The sequence below is a fragment of the Salvelinus alpinus genome, chromosome 19, assembly GCF_045679555.1.
Source record: "Salvelinus alpinus chromosome 19, SLU_Salpinus.1, whole genome shotgun sequence".
Lineage (NCBI taxonomy): Eukaryota > Metazoa > Chordata > Actinopteri > Salmoniformes > Salmonidae > Salvelinus > Salvelinus alpinus.
In genome coordinates this window covers 44130432-44144841 of record NC_092104.1, presented here as the reverse complement: position 1 = coordinate 44144841, position 14410 = coordinate 44130432, and the positions used below count along the sequence as shown (strand labels likewise).

The 14410-nt window shown below is 41.7% G+C and overlaps 1 protein-coding gene across 1 annotated transcript in view; it reads left to right on the top strand.

Moving 5' to 3' along the window:
* LOC139545692 (guanine nucleotide-binding protein G(q) subunit alpha-like) overlaps positions 1-11829 on the top strand; it is a 32818-nt gene extending 20989 nt beyond the window's left edge. Inside the window, exons 6-7 of the mRNA XM_071353718.1 lie at positions 8304-8457; positions 8642-11829. Of these exons, the coding sequence (XP_071209819.1) occupies positions 8304-8457; positions 8642-8832 (345 nt within the window). The 3' untranslated portion in view covers positions 8833-11829. The remainder of the gene's footprint in view (positions 1-8303; positions 8458-8641) is intronic.
* Positions 11830-14410: the final 2581 nt, after the last annotated feature.

Sequence of the window (14410 nt, the reverse complement as noted above, 5' to 3'; positions counted from 1 at the left end):
ATCTGCCAAAATGAAGACAAAATGCTATGCGGGCATAGAATTATTATGATGTAGAAGAACAACTTACATGCAGTTGTTGTCAGCAGCAGCCACAAGAGAGATCCTCTGGCTCTGTTAGTTCTGGGTTACTGCCAAACTGAGCAAAACATAAACAGTGTGTTTAAAAGTCATGTAATGATTAACTAGGCTATTAAATCACCGAAACGTATTATACATAATTTATTATAAATAATTTATACATACCTCCTCTCAGTCAGCAACAGTTTACTAATGGCTTCATGACACATAGTCCCCTCAATTGACTCCACACTGAAATAAAGTAACAATTAGCAAATTGCCAATGTCAGGCTGGGTCTGTAGCTCTATTTGGCATATCCCATAATAGAAAAGTATGTTTATTTGAAAGAGTTAGCTGGCTAGCTTGTAAAGTGGCAAATGCAAGTAGCCTAGCTTTTTTTGTTCAGTTAGCTAAGTTAGCTAACGTAGCTAGCTATCTTACAAACATGCTCAAATTCTTTAAACTTTATTTATCTAGCGTATAGTTTATCATATGACTTTGATTTAATTTCATTATTATTGAATTAAATAATCAACTTTGTTTACCTTAATATATTGAAAAAGAACGTGCTTATTGGTAGGCCACATGCAAGTTGGTTCAATCACCGTCCTCTTGCGTGGTTATGCTGGAATGACAGATGGTTTCTATATAGAACCCCCTTTTTAATCTAAGACTGTATGCTTTCATTAAGCACATTATTTCCTCATGCTTCTAGATAGCATCTAGTTTGCAACAGCACTGGTTTGTATCAACCTTGCTGTTTGCCACTCAGAACTCGGCAACAATGTTTCAAAATAGGAAATCGATCATCCTCCTGCCATAGAGGGCTAACGGTTTCAGACGTCAGCTAGCCATCTTTCTGACCATGCCAAAAACAAATATTTCACCTTTATTTAACCAGGTAGGCCAGTTGAGAACAAGTTGTCATTTACAACTGCAACCTGGCCAAGATAACGCAAATCATGCAGCAGCATCATTAATATGGCTATACATGTCAATGCAAAACAGCTGAAACAAATTAAAAGGGAATATTAGCTGTCATTTCAGAGTTTGATGTGACTGGGTTAGCTTTTGTTAGTATTTTCTTTCTAAAATCCCCATTATACTCAAAGTTCTTTGCCTTCACTGGGTATATTTAGTTCAATGCCTTCAGAAAGTATTCACACCCCTTGACTTTTCCACATTTTGTTGTTTTACAAAGTGGGATTAAAAGGGATTAATTGTCTTTTTTTTGTCAACAATCTACACAAAGTACTCTATAATGTCAAAATGGAAGGAACATTTTTAATATTTGTAAAACATTTCTGAAAAATAAAACACAAATATATCTTGATTAGATAATTATTCAACCCCCTGAGTCAATACATAGAATCATCTTTGGCAGCGATCACAGTCTTTCTGGGTACGTCTCTACGAGCTCTCCACACTTGAATTGTGCAACATTTGTCCATTATTCTTTTCAAAATACTTCAAACTCTGTCAAATTGTTTATTGATCATTGCTAGACAACCATTTTCAGGTCTTGCCATAGATTTTGAAGCAAATTTATGTCAAAACTGTAACTCGGCCACTCAGGAACATTCACTGTCTTCTTGGTAAGCATCTCCAGTGTAGATTTGGCCTTGTTATTGTCCTGCTGAAAGGTGAATTAATCTCTCAGTGTCTGGTGGAAAGCAGTCTGAACCAGGTTTTTTTCTATGATTTTGCCTGGGCTTAGCTCCATTCCGTTTCTTATTTTTCCTGAAAAATTCCCCAGTCCTTAACGATTACAAGCATACCCATAACATGACGCAGCCACCACTTTGCTTGAAAATATGGAGAGTGGTACTCAGTAATGTGTTGTACTGGATTTGCCCCTAACATAACACTTTGTAGTCAGGACAAAAAGTGAATTGCTTTGCCATATTTTTTGCAGTATTACTTTAGTGCCTTGTTGCAAACAGGATGCATGTTTTGGAATATTTTCATTCTGTACAGGCTTCCTTCTTTTCACTCTGTCAATTACTTAGTATTGTGTAGTAACTACAATTTTGTTGATCCATCCTCAGTTTTCTCCTATCACAGCCATTAAACTCTGTAACTGTTTTAAAGTCACCTTTGGCCTCATGGTGAAATCCCTGAGCGGTTTCATTCCTCTCTGGCAACTGAGTTAGGAAGGTCGCCTCTATCATTGTAGTGACTGAGTGTATTGATACGCCATCCAAAGTGTAATTAATAACTTCACCTTGCTCAAAGGAATATTCAATGTCTGTTTGTTTGTACCCATCTACCAATAGGTGCCCTTCTTTGCGAGGCATTAGAACACCTTCCAGGTCTTTGTGGTTGAATCTGTGTTTGAAATGCACTGCTCGACCGAGGGACCTTACAGATAATTGTATGTGTGGGGTATAGAGATGAGTAAGTCATTCAAAATTCATGTTAAACACTATTATTGCACAAAGAGTGAATCCATGCAACTTATTATGTGACTTGTTAAGCACATATTTACTCCTCAACTTATTTAGGCTTGCCATAACAAAGTGGTTGAATACTTATTGACTCAAGACATTTCAACTCTTCATTTTTAATTAATTTGTAAAAATGTAGAAAACCCAAATTCCACATTATTGGGTATTGTGTGTAGGCTAGTGACCAAAAATTGTATACATTTTAAATTCAGGCTGTAACACAGCAAAATGTGTAAAAAGTGAAAGGGTATGAATGCTTTCTGAAGGCCTTGTTTAGTAAAGGGTTCTTTAATCTTGTCCAAAGAACCAAAAGGTTCTAAATAGAACCCCAAATAACCCATTTTCTAAGAGTGGTATGACTAGGATCATGCCTTTGGCTGCTGTTCAATAAAATAATGTTGATTTGAAAACCAATAGAAAATGAGAAAAATGCTTCTTTCAATGGCATATTAATTGTTTATAAAATAATTACCTCAACATTTATATGGTTGTATTTTGGCTAGCCTACTTTGAAAAAACGTCCAGGTTATAAACAATTACGTTTATGGTTAAATCATTTCAAAATGCTGACGACCTCCGCTCAGGTGGGTGCTGTAGGCTACTGTTCTTCCCTCTCCGGTCTTGTGACCATTTGATCTGAACGGACAGTGCCATGAGTAGGCCTATGTCGACAGAATCAAACCTTTAGACGCTAATGTTAATTATCTTTCATTATATTTGCCAAACATGACTGGCGCATAGCCTATATTTACATCATTTAAAGGGTCACTAAAGTTTGGCTACATTTTCTGGCGCCTCTCTCGTGTCAGCATCTGTTTGGCCAATATGCATATCACCTACACTTTGACATGTATGCTTTTTTATTTATGGACTTGAAACATTTATTTGAATATTATTCCAGTGTTCTCACTGATCCAATTTTGATCGGAGTAATTGTTTGATATTGTGATTCTTCTTGTCCGACAATTTTGTTTTACATGTTCCGGGCAAGAAGACAAGCACTCATGTCGAGCTCTGCAGTATGTTTAACTAACACACACACTCAGAAAGTACACCTATTTTACTATTTAGATAACAACAGCACTTTGCATGAAGTTACATCATTTGACAATAGGACTTCAAATAATCTCTAACAAAGTAAGTTAATTACAGGTCTCTGAACCATTGTACAATTCAGTCTTTCTACTCGAATTACATTATTCCCATGGGCAAAATAATGTGAATATATCTGTGGCTATGGTCTTCTCTCTCTCAACTATGGTGTATATGGGTGTTTTAGAGGCACACCTCTCTGTGCTTCTGAAAGAGAAAGGCTTGTCCTTATTTAAAATAATGGAAATAAGACACTGCTTTTTCCTGGCTTTTTCCAGCTAGACCTCCCTTTCACTTGGAAAGCAGTTGTAAATTACTCCTACAGCTGTTTTGAATACAGCCTACGGGCGACAGAACTTCTTCAAGAGAATACACACCATCTGTGTGTTCCCAGCATTTCCCAGCATGCTCTTGACTTTTCAACTTTGTCAGTAGAAACCTGTGTCCATAGGATAAAACCAGAGAGAGACCATTAAAACATCTGTAATCAGGCAATTCATGTTTACAGTGACGATACAATACAAATAACATAAGACCAGTTGGTTGAATGTAAAGCTATATTAAAAACATGAGTCGCACACTCTCTATATAAACTCCCAGTAATTTATTGGGTAAATCCAATCAAATGTTATTTGTCACATGTGCCAAATACAACAGGTGTAGACCTTACAGTGAAATGCTTACTTAAAAGCCCTTAACCAACAATGCAGTTTTACGAAAATACAAAAAAAAAGTAATAAATAATTCAAGAGCAGCAGTAAATAACAATAGCGGGGCTATATACTGGGAGTACCAGTACAGAGCCAATGTGCGGGGGCACCGGTGTCGAGGTAATTGAGGTAATATGTACATGTAGGTAGAGTTATTCAAGTGATTATGCATAGATAATAACAGAGAGTAGCAGCAGGGTAGAAGGGGTGGGGGGCAATACAAATTATCTGGGTAGCCATTTGATTAGCTTTTCAGGAGTCTTATGGCTTGGGGGTAGAAGCTGTTTAGAAGCCTCTTGGACCTAGACTTTGGCACTGCGGTACCGCTTGCCGTGCGGTAGCAGAGAGAACAGTCTATGACTAGGGTGGCTGGAGTCTTTGACAATTTTTAGGTCCTTTCTCTGACACCGCCTGGTATAGAGGTCCTGGATGGCAGGAAGCTTGGCCCCAGTGATGTACTGGGCCGTACACACTACCCTCTGTAGATCCTTGCGGTCGGAGGCCGATCAGTTGGCATACCAGGCAGTGATGCAACCCATCAGGATGCTCTCGATGGTGCAGCTGTAAAGCCTTTTGAGGATCTAAGGACCCATCTTTTCAGTCTCCTGAGGGGGAATAGGTTTTGTCGTGCCCTCTTCACAACTGTCTTGGTGTGCGTGGACCATGTTAGTTTGTTGGTGATGTGGACGCTAAGGAACTTGAAGCTCTCAACCTGCTCCACTGCAGCCCCATCGATGAGAATGGGGGCGTGCTCGGCCCTCCTTTTCCTATAGTCCACAATCATCTCCTTTGTCTTGATCACTTTGAGGGAGAGGTTGTTGTCCTTGCACCACACTGTCAGGTCTCTGACCTCCTCCCTATAGTCTGTCTCATCGCTGTCGGTGATGGTGTTGGAGTCATGCCTGGCGGTGCAGTCATGAGTAAACAGGGAGTACAGCAGGGGACTGAGCACGCACCCCTGAGGGGCCCCCGTGTTGAGGATCAGCGTGGTGGATGTGTTGTTACCTACCCTTACCACCTGGGGGCGGCCTGTCAGGAAGTCCTGGATCCAGTTGCAGAGGGAGGTGTTTAATCCCAGGGTCCTTAGTTTAGTGATGAGCTTTGAGGGCACTATGGTGTTGAACGCTGAGCTGTAGTCAATGAATAGCATTCTCACATAGGTGTTCCTTTTGTCCAGGTGTGAAAGGGCAGTGTGGAGTGCAATAGAGATTGCATCATCTGTGGATCTGTTGGTGCTGTATGCAAATTGGAGTGGGTCTATGGTTCATGGGATAATGGTGTTGATGTGAGCCATGACCAGTCTTTCAAAGGATACAGATGTGAGTGCTACGGGTCAGTAGTCATTTAGGCAGGTTACCTTAGTGTTCATGGTGGTCTGCTTGAAACATGTTGGCATTAAAGACTCAGACAGGGACAGGTTGAAAATGTCAGTGAAGACACTTGCCAGTTGGTCAGCGCATGCCCGGAGTACACGTCCTGGTAATCCGTCTGATAATCACCAACGTTTCAGCTGCCGACTCTCTTTATTTTGATAGCTTATGGATGTAAAGCTATGACATTTTACCGTTTTCCCCCTGTACTTTAAACCTGGAGTTTAAACCTGCAGTTTAAACCTTCATGCAAATCAGAGGTTTGGAAGCCCTGAAAGGTTGTTTGTAATGCTTGTGAAGCACCATACACAAATGTTTATTTTTTTATTTTTTTTATTTGTCACATGGACAGTGAAATGCTTAAATTGTAACCGCTACCCAACAGTGCAGTATTCAATATCAAAATAGTATAACTAATAAAACATTCTTTTTTTTAAACAAGAGAAATAAGAAAAAGAAGAGGAAGATATATACAGGGTCAGTGCCAGTACCAAATGTACATTGTGCAGGGATACTGGAGTATTTGAGGTAGATATGTACATGTAGACAGGATTAGGAGAAAGTGACTGGTAGCAGGATATATAATAATAATAATAATAGTAGTAGTAAACAGTATGGCAGCAGCATAAGTGGTGGGTGGGAGTGTGCGTGGTGGTAAGTGTGTGTATGTAAGTGTAAGCGTGTGGGGGTGTGCAAGAGTATTAGTGTTGGCCTGATAGGCGGAAAAGTAAACAGGGCTGAAAAGAGACTGGTAACAGGAATATATACCGGTAAATACTTATGATAACATGCTAATGGTAATATGTACATGTAAAAAGGAGTAATATTGTCAAGTAGCAGTATAGATATTAATGGTAATTGCAATCGATAATCAATGAACAGCATTGTAGCGGTAGTAATGAATCTAATCAATAATCATTTTAGCAGAAGCGTAGGTGTAAGGGGAGCAGTAGTTGTTAGCTTCCCTGGCTTTTGGCTAAGATCAAGTGTAGTTGTTAGCCATTTAACAGGGGTTGGAAGCTGTTTAGGAGTCTGTTGGTCTGAGCCTTGATGCACCGGCACCGCCTGCCAGACAGGAGCCTGGAGAATAGTCCATGTCTCGGGTGGCTGGAATCTTTTGCAATTTTTCAGCCCTTTGTCAGACATCGCCCGGCATGTACGTCCTGGATGGCTGGGAGCTCACCCCCAGTGATGCGCTGGGACGTCCACACCATCCTATGTAGGGCCTTCCGGTCGAGAGTGGTGCAATTGCCATGCCAGACGGTGATACAACCGGTCAGGATGCTCTTGATGGTACAGGTGCAAAAGTTCCTAAGGATCTGAGGGGCCACGCGGAATCGTTTCAAACCTCCTGAGGGAGAAGAGGCACTGCCGTGCTTTCTTCACGACTGTGCTGGTGTGAGAGGGCCATGTTAAGTCCTCCGTTGTGTGGAAGTTGAAGCTCTTGACCCTCTCCACTGTGGCCCCGTCGATGTGGGTGTGCACCCTCCCCTGTTTCCTGTAGTCCACGATCAGCTCCTTGGTCTTGCTGATGTTGAGGGAGAGGTTGTTGTATTGGTACCACACTGCCAGGCCTCTGACCTCCTCCCGACAGAATCAAACCTTTAGACGTCAATGTTAATTATCCTTCAATAAATCCCTGTAGGCTGTCTCATCACTGTTTGTGATCAGGCCTACTACCGTTGTGTCGTCAGCAAACTTGATGATGGAGTTGGAGTCGTGCGTGGCCACACAGTTGTGGGTGAACAGGGAGTACAGGAGGGGGCTAAGCACACACCCGTGGGGGGCCCCCTTGTTGAGGGTCAGCGTGGCAGAGGTGTTGTTACCTACTCTTACCACCTCAGCCCGTCAGGAAGTATAGAATCCAGTTACAGAAGGGGTGTTCAGTCCCAGGGTCCTAAGCTTAGTGATGAGCTTGGAGGGCACTATGGTGTTGAACACTGAGCTGTAGTCGATGAAGAGCATCCTCACATAGGTATTCCTCCTTTCTAAGTGGAACAGGGCAGTGTGGAGAGCAATTGAGATTGCGTAAACTGTGGATATGTTGGGGCGGTATGCAAAATGGAGTGGGTCCAGGGTGTCTGGGTCTGGGATGATGGAGTTGATGTGTGCTATGACCAGCCTTTCAAAGCACTTCATTGTTACAGATGTGAGTGCTACAGGGCGGTAGTCATTGTGGCAGGTTGCCTTAGAATTTTTGGGAACAGGAATGGTGGTAGTCAGCTTGAAACATATGGGAGATGTGTGACAATACTCTTGTCTAAATGGTGATGACACCATAGAACAGACTTTGAATGTGCTTTAGGTGGTGTGTGTGTGTGTTTAGCAGTGAGTGTAAATGTTAAAAGAAAGTAAATAACAGCCCAGTGGTGAACTGAAAAAGCATCTGGAGGCCTCTCTCTCTCTCTCTCTCTCTCTCTCTCTCTCTCTCTCTCTCTCTCTCTCTCTCTCTCTCTCTCTCTCTCTCTCTCTCTCTCTCTCTCCCTCTCTCTCTCTCCCTCTCTGGCTGTAAAAAGTTGATTAGAACCTGTACTTAACGGGATAGTACAGCTGAACTGAACTATCCCTTCAATGATAGCAGCTGGACTTGACAAACTGTTTTCTTCTCTCCTCGTTTCTCCCTCAGAACCGAATGGAGGAGAGCAAAGCCTTGTTTAGGACCATCATCACATATCCCTGGTTCCAGAACTCCTCTGTCATCCTCTTCCTCAACAAGAAGGATCTGCTGGAGGAGAAGATCAATTACTCCCACCTGGTTGACTACTTCCCGGAGTATGACGGTGAGTGGCCGCACCCGTTTGCTATTTGGAGTCAGGGGCCCGACCACAAATTAAATTCCCTCAGGAAAAATAAAGTTCCCTAAAACTGTACTAGCCTCCATGCTTTATGACTTGTTAAAAGCACAAATGAGCCTTTATAATGTGTTATGACAAGGCTTGTAATATGTGTATGTCTCTAACATAGGTCCCCAGAGAGACGCCCAGGCGGGCCGCGAGTTCATCCTGAAGATGTTTGTGGACCTGAACCCGGACAACGACAAGATCATCTACTCCCACTTCACCTGCGCCACGGACACGGAGAACATCCGCTTTGTGTTCGCCGCCGTCAAAGACACCATCCTGCAGCTCAACCTGAAGGAGTATAACCTGGTGTGAAAGCCATAGAGTTAGAATCCTAGAAGGGACTTCTTCGGCATGAGCGGAGCACGACTGGGGCCGAGACCCTTCTCCAACATTGACAGACTGAATGTCAAACTGACTGTCAAAACAAACATCTAATGGTTGCGTAATGCTAATTTATTGCCATTGTTGACCCTTCCTTTCTTTTGTCTATTTAAAAGAAAAACATTATTGAGGGGGTTTGGGGGGTTTAAATGTCGTTGTTGGATATGTACAGCACCGTTCCTCCAATTGTTTTAGGCTAAGCGTTGTGACGTTTTATTTTTAAGACATTTAAAGTGACAGCTGGGTTTTGTCCGCCTCTGATCTCGATTCCAAGGTGCTCCTGCCTTCTGTGTTTCTGATTTGACCCAGTCGGTCCATTCCACCGCCAGTCTGTGGCGTCCATTCTTCTGCCTAACACTTATTTTCCTCAGAAAGGGTGAAAAGGGTTGATACTGTGATTTTTTTTAAGTGATTGTTTTTCATTATTGCGTCAAATGATTTGGTAGCGTTTGACGTGGGAGTGGTTTGAGCCACACAGCAGGGCAGGAGGTTAGCCGTGTAACTAGGTTGTGGAGTGAGCACCATGATACTCATTGTCCATCACAGGCCCCGGGGTCAGGAAAAGGTTATTGATGAGACAGTGTTGAAGTCGCGCTGTGCCACGCTCACTTTTTTTAAGGTCCTGTTTATTGCCGACGCCAAAAGGACGTAGAGTAAGGTTAACTCAACGCTCCCCTTTGCACAGTTAACTAGAAAGTGTATTGGAAGCAAGACGGGACACAGCCTTTTGAAGGCACCAAGAGTTGCCAATGCACACGTGACCATTTTAAAGTGTTTCCCCCCGTTTTTGGTTATACACTCCTCCCCCATCTCGTATTCATTGTTGAATGCCAAAACCAGTCGTTTGAGTCAGTATGCCGAGCCTGACAAAACACACATTCACTGGAGTTCATAGAGTTGTTGTGTTGTTAATGCCAAATTGAGTGGCCAATCGTTTTGTGGTCATTGTATGGAAATTATAATACTATTGACAGTAGAAGCTGAAGTCCTCTGGTGACCAGTTGTGATTATGTGGTTGGTTGTATTCCATAGGCCCTTTTTATCCAAGTCTTGGGTTTGGTACACCTTACACACTATGAAATGGTTATTTTCTTTTGACCAGACGGAGGCGGGGACCAGGGGGATGGAGGACCTTGCTCTATTACTGATGGGTCACACAGATTCAGTTGTGAGAATCTGCTTTTGACAAGGGCTCTTCTCTCGTAGAGGGGCTGCTAGTCTTCTCTCACTGCCTGGACTGAGCTGGACCACCGCAAAGGCAGCTGTGGCAGCCAATCACAGTGCCAGTGTCTCACATAGACTGAGAAATCACAATGCAGCTCTGTCCTTTTGATTGTCCAATCACAGCCCAGCTGTCCGACTGTTTTAGTTTGTTAGCAGTGGAGATGATTAGCTGTTTCCCACGTTAAAAGGGGCAGTGGCTCTGACTCCCAGTTATTTCTCTGAGTATATACAGTTTTTGTAACAATTCCCTAAACATAACCCTGTAATTGACATTTTATTGAGGTATAGTGCAATTATGAATGCTATAATCATTTTACATACATCTCTCTCTCTCATATATATATATATATATATGGCAGCATCCATGTTGGCTTTGTAATCATTATTTTTTGGCAGATTGAATGTGCGGTATTGAAAAAATGTATCTATGTAATTGCATTGTATGTCTAATGTATGGCTAATTCGTTTGGGGGGAAATTATTTACGTTTGATTGTTTTTAAAAGGAGAATGTATATTTTTTCCCCAGTTCATTTTTCAACAAGAAATGAAGTGCAGTTTCAGAACTGCTTAAGGAGTAATCAATATGATCTAACGAAACAATATGCCAGAAGCAGCAATCACTTTTGCTAATTGACTTTCGTATAAAAAACTGCAGACTCAAATTACAGGGCTAATTCCATTGGTTTAAATCTAAATACTGGCTTCAGGAAAAGAGCACGTGTCATGTAGGAATGACCACATCACGCATTCTCCGACTCCTTTCTTTATTTGACTACATTTGTTAGCTATTTTATTTATTCAAACAGGGTCTTGGAGACAGCACTCTGCAGTTTCCCCATTTCCCCTTGTCATCACCACACTGGGACTGTGCGTTCTGTTGGGGCTAATTGTTCATTGGCCATTTAACGTAATGCTGCACTCCTGAGGTGTCTTATGTTAACATTTAAGACTGAGCTGTGACCAGGAGGAGACTGTTCCAATGCCCAGTAAGAATAAGCCATTCGCCTCTCAAAAACACCTTCCAGTGTCTTTTTGCTGTCGAGGGTCCACGAAAACCACCTCTACATTTGAACCACTCCCTAGTCCCTACATGCTTGATATTATCCTGGGTCGTGTTCATTATGCATGCAACAAAACCAAAAAATTAACAACAGAACAAGAACATTTGAGTTTTTCTTATTGCAGGAAGCCAGGTTTCAGTTGATGTTTTACGTTTTACGTTTGGTGCCTATTCAATGGAGTTAAGAACGCATTGTAAATTCATTCCTCGGCCAATGGAGCTAACCAACTGGTACCTTTTCGTATAGCTCAAATGGTTCGCACGTTGTCAAGCGGGCGGTCACGTGTGTTGGCAAGGTAGAGGACCCTGGTTCTAAGCAGTCCGAGGCAAGTTCTGGGAGGCAGCGCTATATGCTAAGCTAGCACACTGAATCCGGTTACACATAATAAACACGACCTAGTGCGTTCAGATCTATAACACTGAAGGGGTAGGGGGCTATGGGATGGAACATGTGGGCACTTGAGTACCGGGGTGGGTGATAGGTTAGAATGCAGGTCGGGGACAAAATGTGGCACTTGCCAAAAAAAGAATGTGCACCACGATCACAATATGCTAGGAACCCAAATTTGTTTGAATGGATATATTAATGGATGGTACATTAATAAAAGTGCAGTCGCAAAAAACATCAAGCGCTATGATGAAACTGGCGTTTCGTGCTTTTGTTTTGATGGCCAATCATGAGAATGTACAGATTTGTTTATGAACAAGTGATAGAAAAAAGTTAACTTGTACATGTTGTCTTATTGTGGGAGCTGTGCCTCCTGCTCTCATTTAATTAAGGAACACTTCATCATATGTTACCTCTCTCTGAATGAGACTCCTCTGTGAACATGTTTCAGTATTCACACAGACCAGAAGGCTAGGAAGCCAGCTAGAACGTTTCCCAAGGAAGACAAATAAAGTTAGTACAGCAAAGTATTTTCCTACAATAAATTTGCAACACACACACATACATAGAAACAGTGCAGATAAAGACGCCATAAAGAATTCCTATCCTGGAGTTGCTTGCCGGATATTTACCTTGTGAGGTGACTGGCTTAGTTGCAACAGACAGGTAAACCCTGCAGAGGAGTTCAAGAGGACTCATATTTATGTTACATTTGATTGAAATGTTAGACTTAATATAATTAGCCCAAACAAAGAATTCAACTAATCTTATTTCTAAAGCAGGAAGACTAAACTGGGAGTCTTGGTGTAGTGTTCCTGTTATCCTTTTGTCATGTGGTCCTAGATATCCAATTGGCCAGGTCAAATATTGTTACATTACAGTGCTTCCTGCCAGGGCCGGTTCCAGGCATAAGTGACATAACCCCCGACTGCTCGGGGGCCTCTGAACAATAAAAAAAGATATGCAGTACCAGTCAAACGTTTGAACACACCTACTCATTCAAGGGTTTTTCTTTATTTTTACTATTTTCTACATTGTAGAATAATAGTGAAGACATCAAAACTATTAAATAACACATACGGAATCATGTAGTAACCAAAATGTTATATTTGAGATTCTCCAAAAAAGCCACCCTTTGCTTTGATGACAGCTTTGCACACTCTAGGCATTCACTCAACCAGCTTCATGAGGTAGTTACCTGGAATGCATTTCAATTAACAGGTGTGCCTTGTTAAAAGTTAATTTGTGGAATTTTTTCCCTTCATGTGTTTGAGACAATCAGTTGTGTTGTGACAAGGTAGGGTTGGTATACAGAAGATAGCCCTATTTGGTAAAAGACCAAGTCCATATTATGGAAAGAACAGCTCAATTAAGCAAAGAGAAATGACAGTCCATCATTATTTTAAGACATGAAGGTCAGTCAATCTGGAAAATGTCAAGAACTTTGAAAGTTTCTTCAAGTGCAGTCGCAAAAAACATCAAGCGCTATGATGAAACTAGCTCTCATGAGGACCGCCACAGGAATGGAAGACCCAGAGTTACCTCTGTTTCAGAGGATAAGCTAATTGGAGTTACCAGCCTCAGAAATCGGCTATTAACTGCACCTCAAATTGCAGCCCAAATAAATGCTTCACAGATTTCAAGTAACAGACACATCTCAACTGTTCAGAGGAGACTGCGTGAATCAGGCCTTCATGGTCGAATTTCTGCAAATAAAGCACTACTAAAGGACATAAATAAGAAGAAGAGACTTGCTTTGGCCAAGAAACACGAGCAATGGAAATCTGTCCTTTTGTCTGATGAGTCCAAATTTGCGATTTTTGGTTCCAACCGCCAGGTCTTTGTCAGACACAGAGTAGGTGAACGGATGATCTCCGCATGTGTGGTTCTCACTGTGAAGCATGTAGGAGGAGGTGTGATGGTGTGGGGTCCTTTGCTGGTGACACTGTCTGTGATTTATTTAGATTTCAAGGCACTCTTAACCAGCATGGCTACCACAGCATTCTGCAGTGATACGCCATTACATTTACATTTAAGTCATTTAGCAGACGCTCTTATCCAGAGCGACTTACAAATTGGTGCATTCACCTTATGATATCCAGTGGAACAACCACTTTACAATAGTGCATCTAACTCTTTTAAGGGGGGGGGGGGGGGGTTAGAAGGATTACTTTATCCTATCCTAGGTATTCCTTAAAGAGGTGGGGTTTCAGGTTTTCAGGTTTTCCATCCCATCTGGTTTGCGCTTAGTGGGGCTATCATTTATTTTTCAACAGGACAATGACCTGAAACACACTTCCAGGCTGTGTAAGAGCAATTTGGCCAAGAAGGAGAGTGATGGAGTGCTGCATCAGATGACCTGGCCTCCACAATCACCCGACCTCAACCCAATTGAGATGGTTGGTTTGAGAAAAGCATTCCAGGTGAAGCTGGTTGAGAGAATGCCAAGAGTATGCAAAGCTGTCATCAAGGCAAAGGGTGGTTACTTTGAAGAATCTCAAATATGAAATATATTTTGATTTGCTTAACACTTTTTTGGTTACTACATGATTCCATATGTGTTATTTCATAGTTTTGATGTCTTCACTATTATTCTACAATGTAGAAAATAGTAAAAATAAAGAAAACTCTTGAATCAGTAGGTGTTCTAAAACTTTTGACTGGTCGTGTATATATTTTAGGAACTGGAGTCGGGGTCTCAACTTACTATTGAGTGATAGAATAGTAGAATACACCAGGTGTAATTTCATCAGCAGTTTTATTTTGTTATGTCAGTCACTGACAGTCACTTAATTAGCCATGTCAATTTTTACATTATTAGTTAATCTAGCCAGGT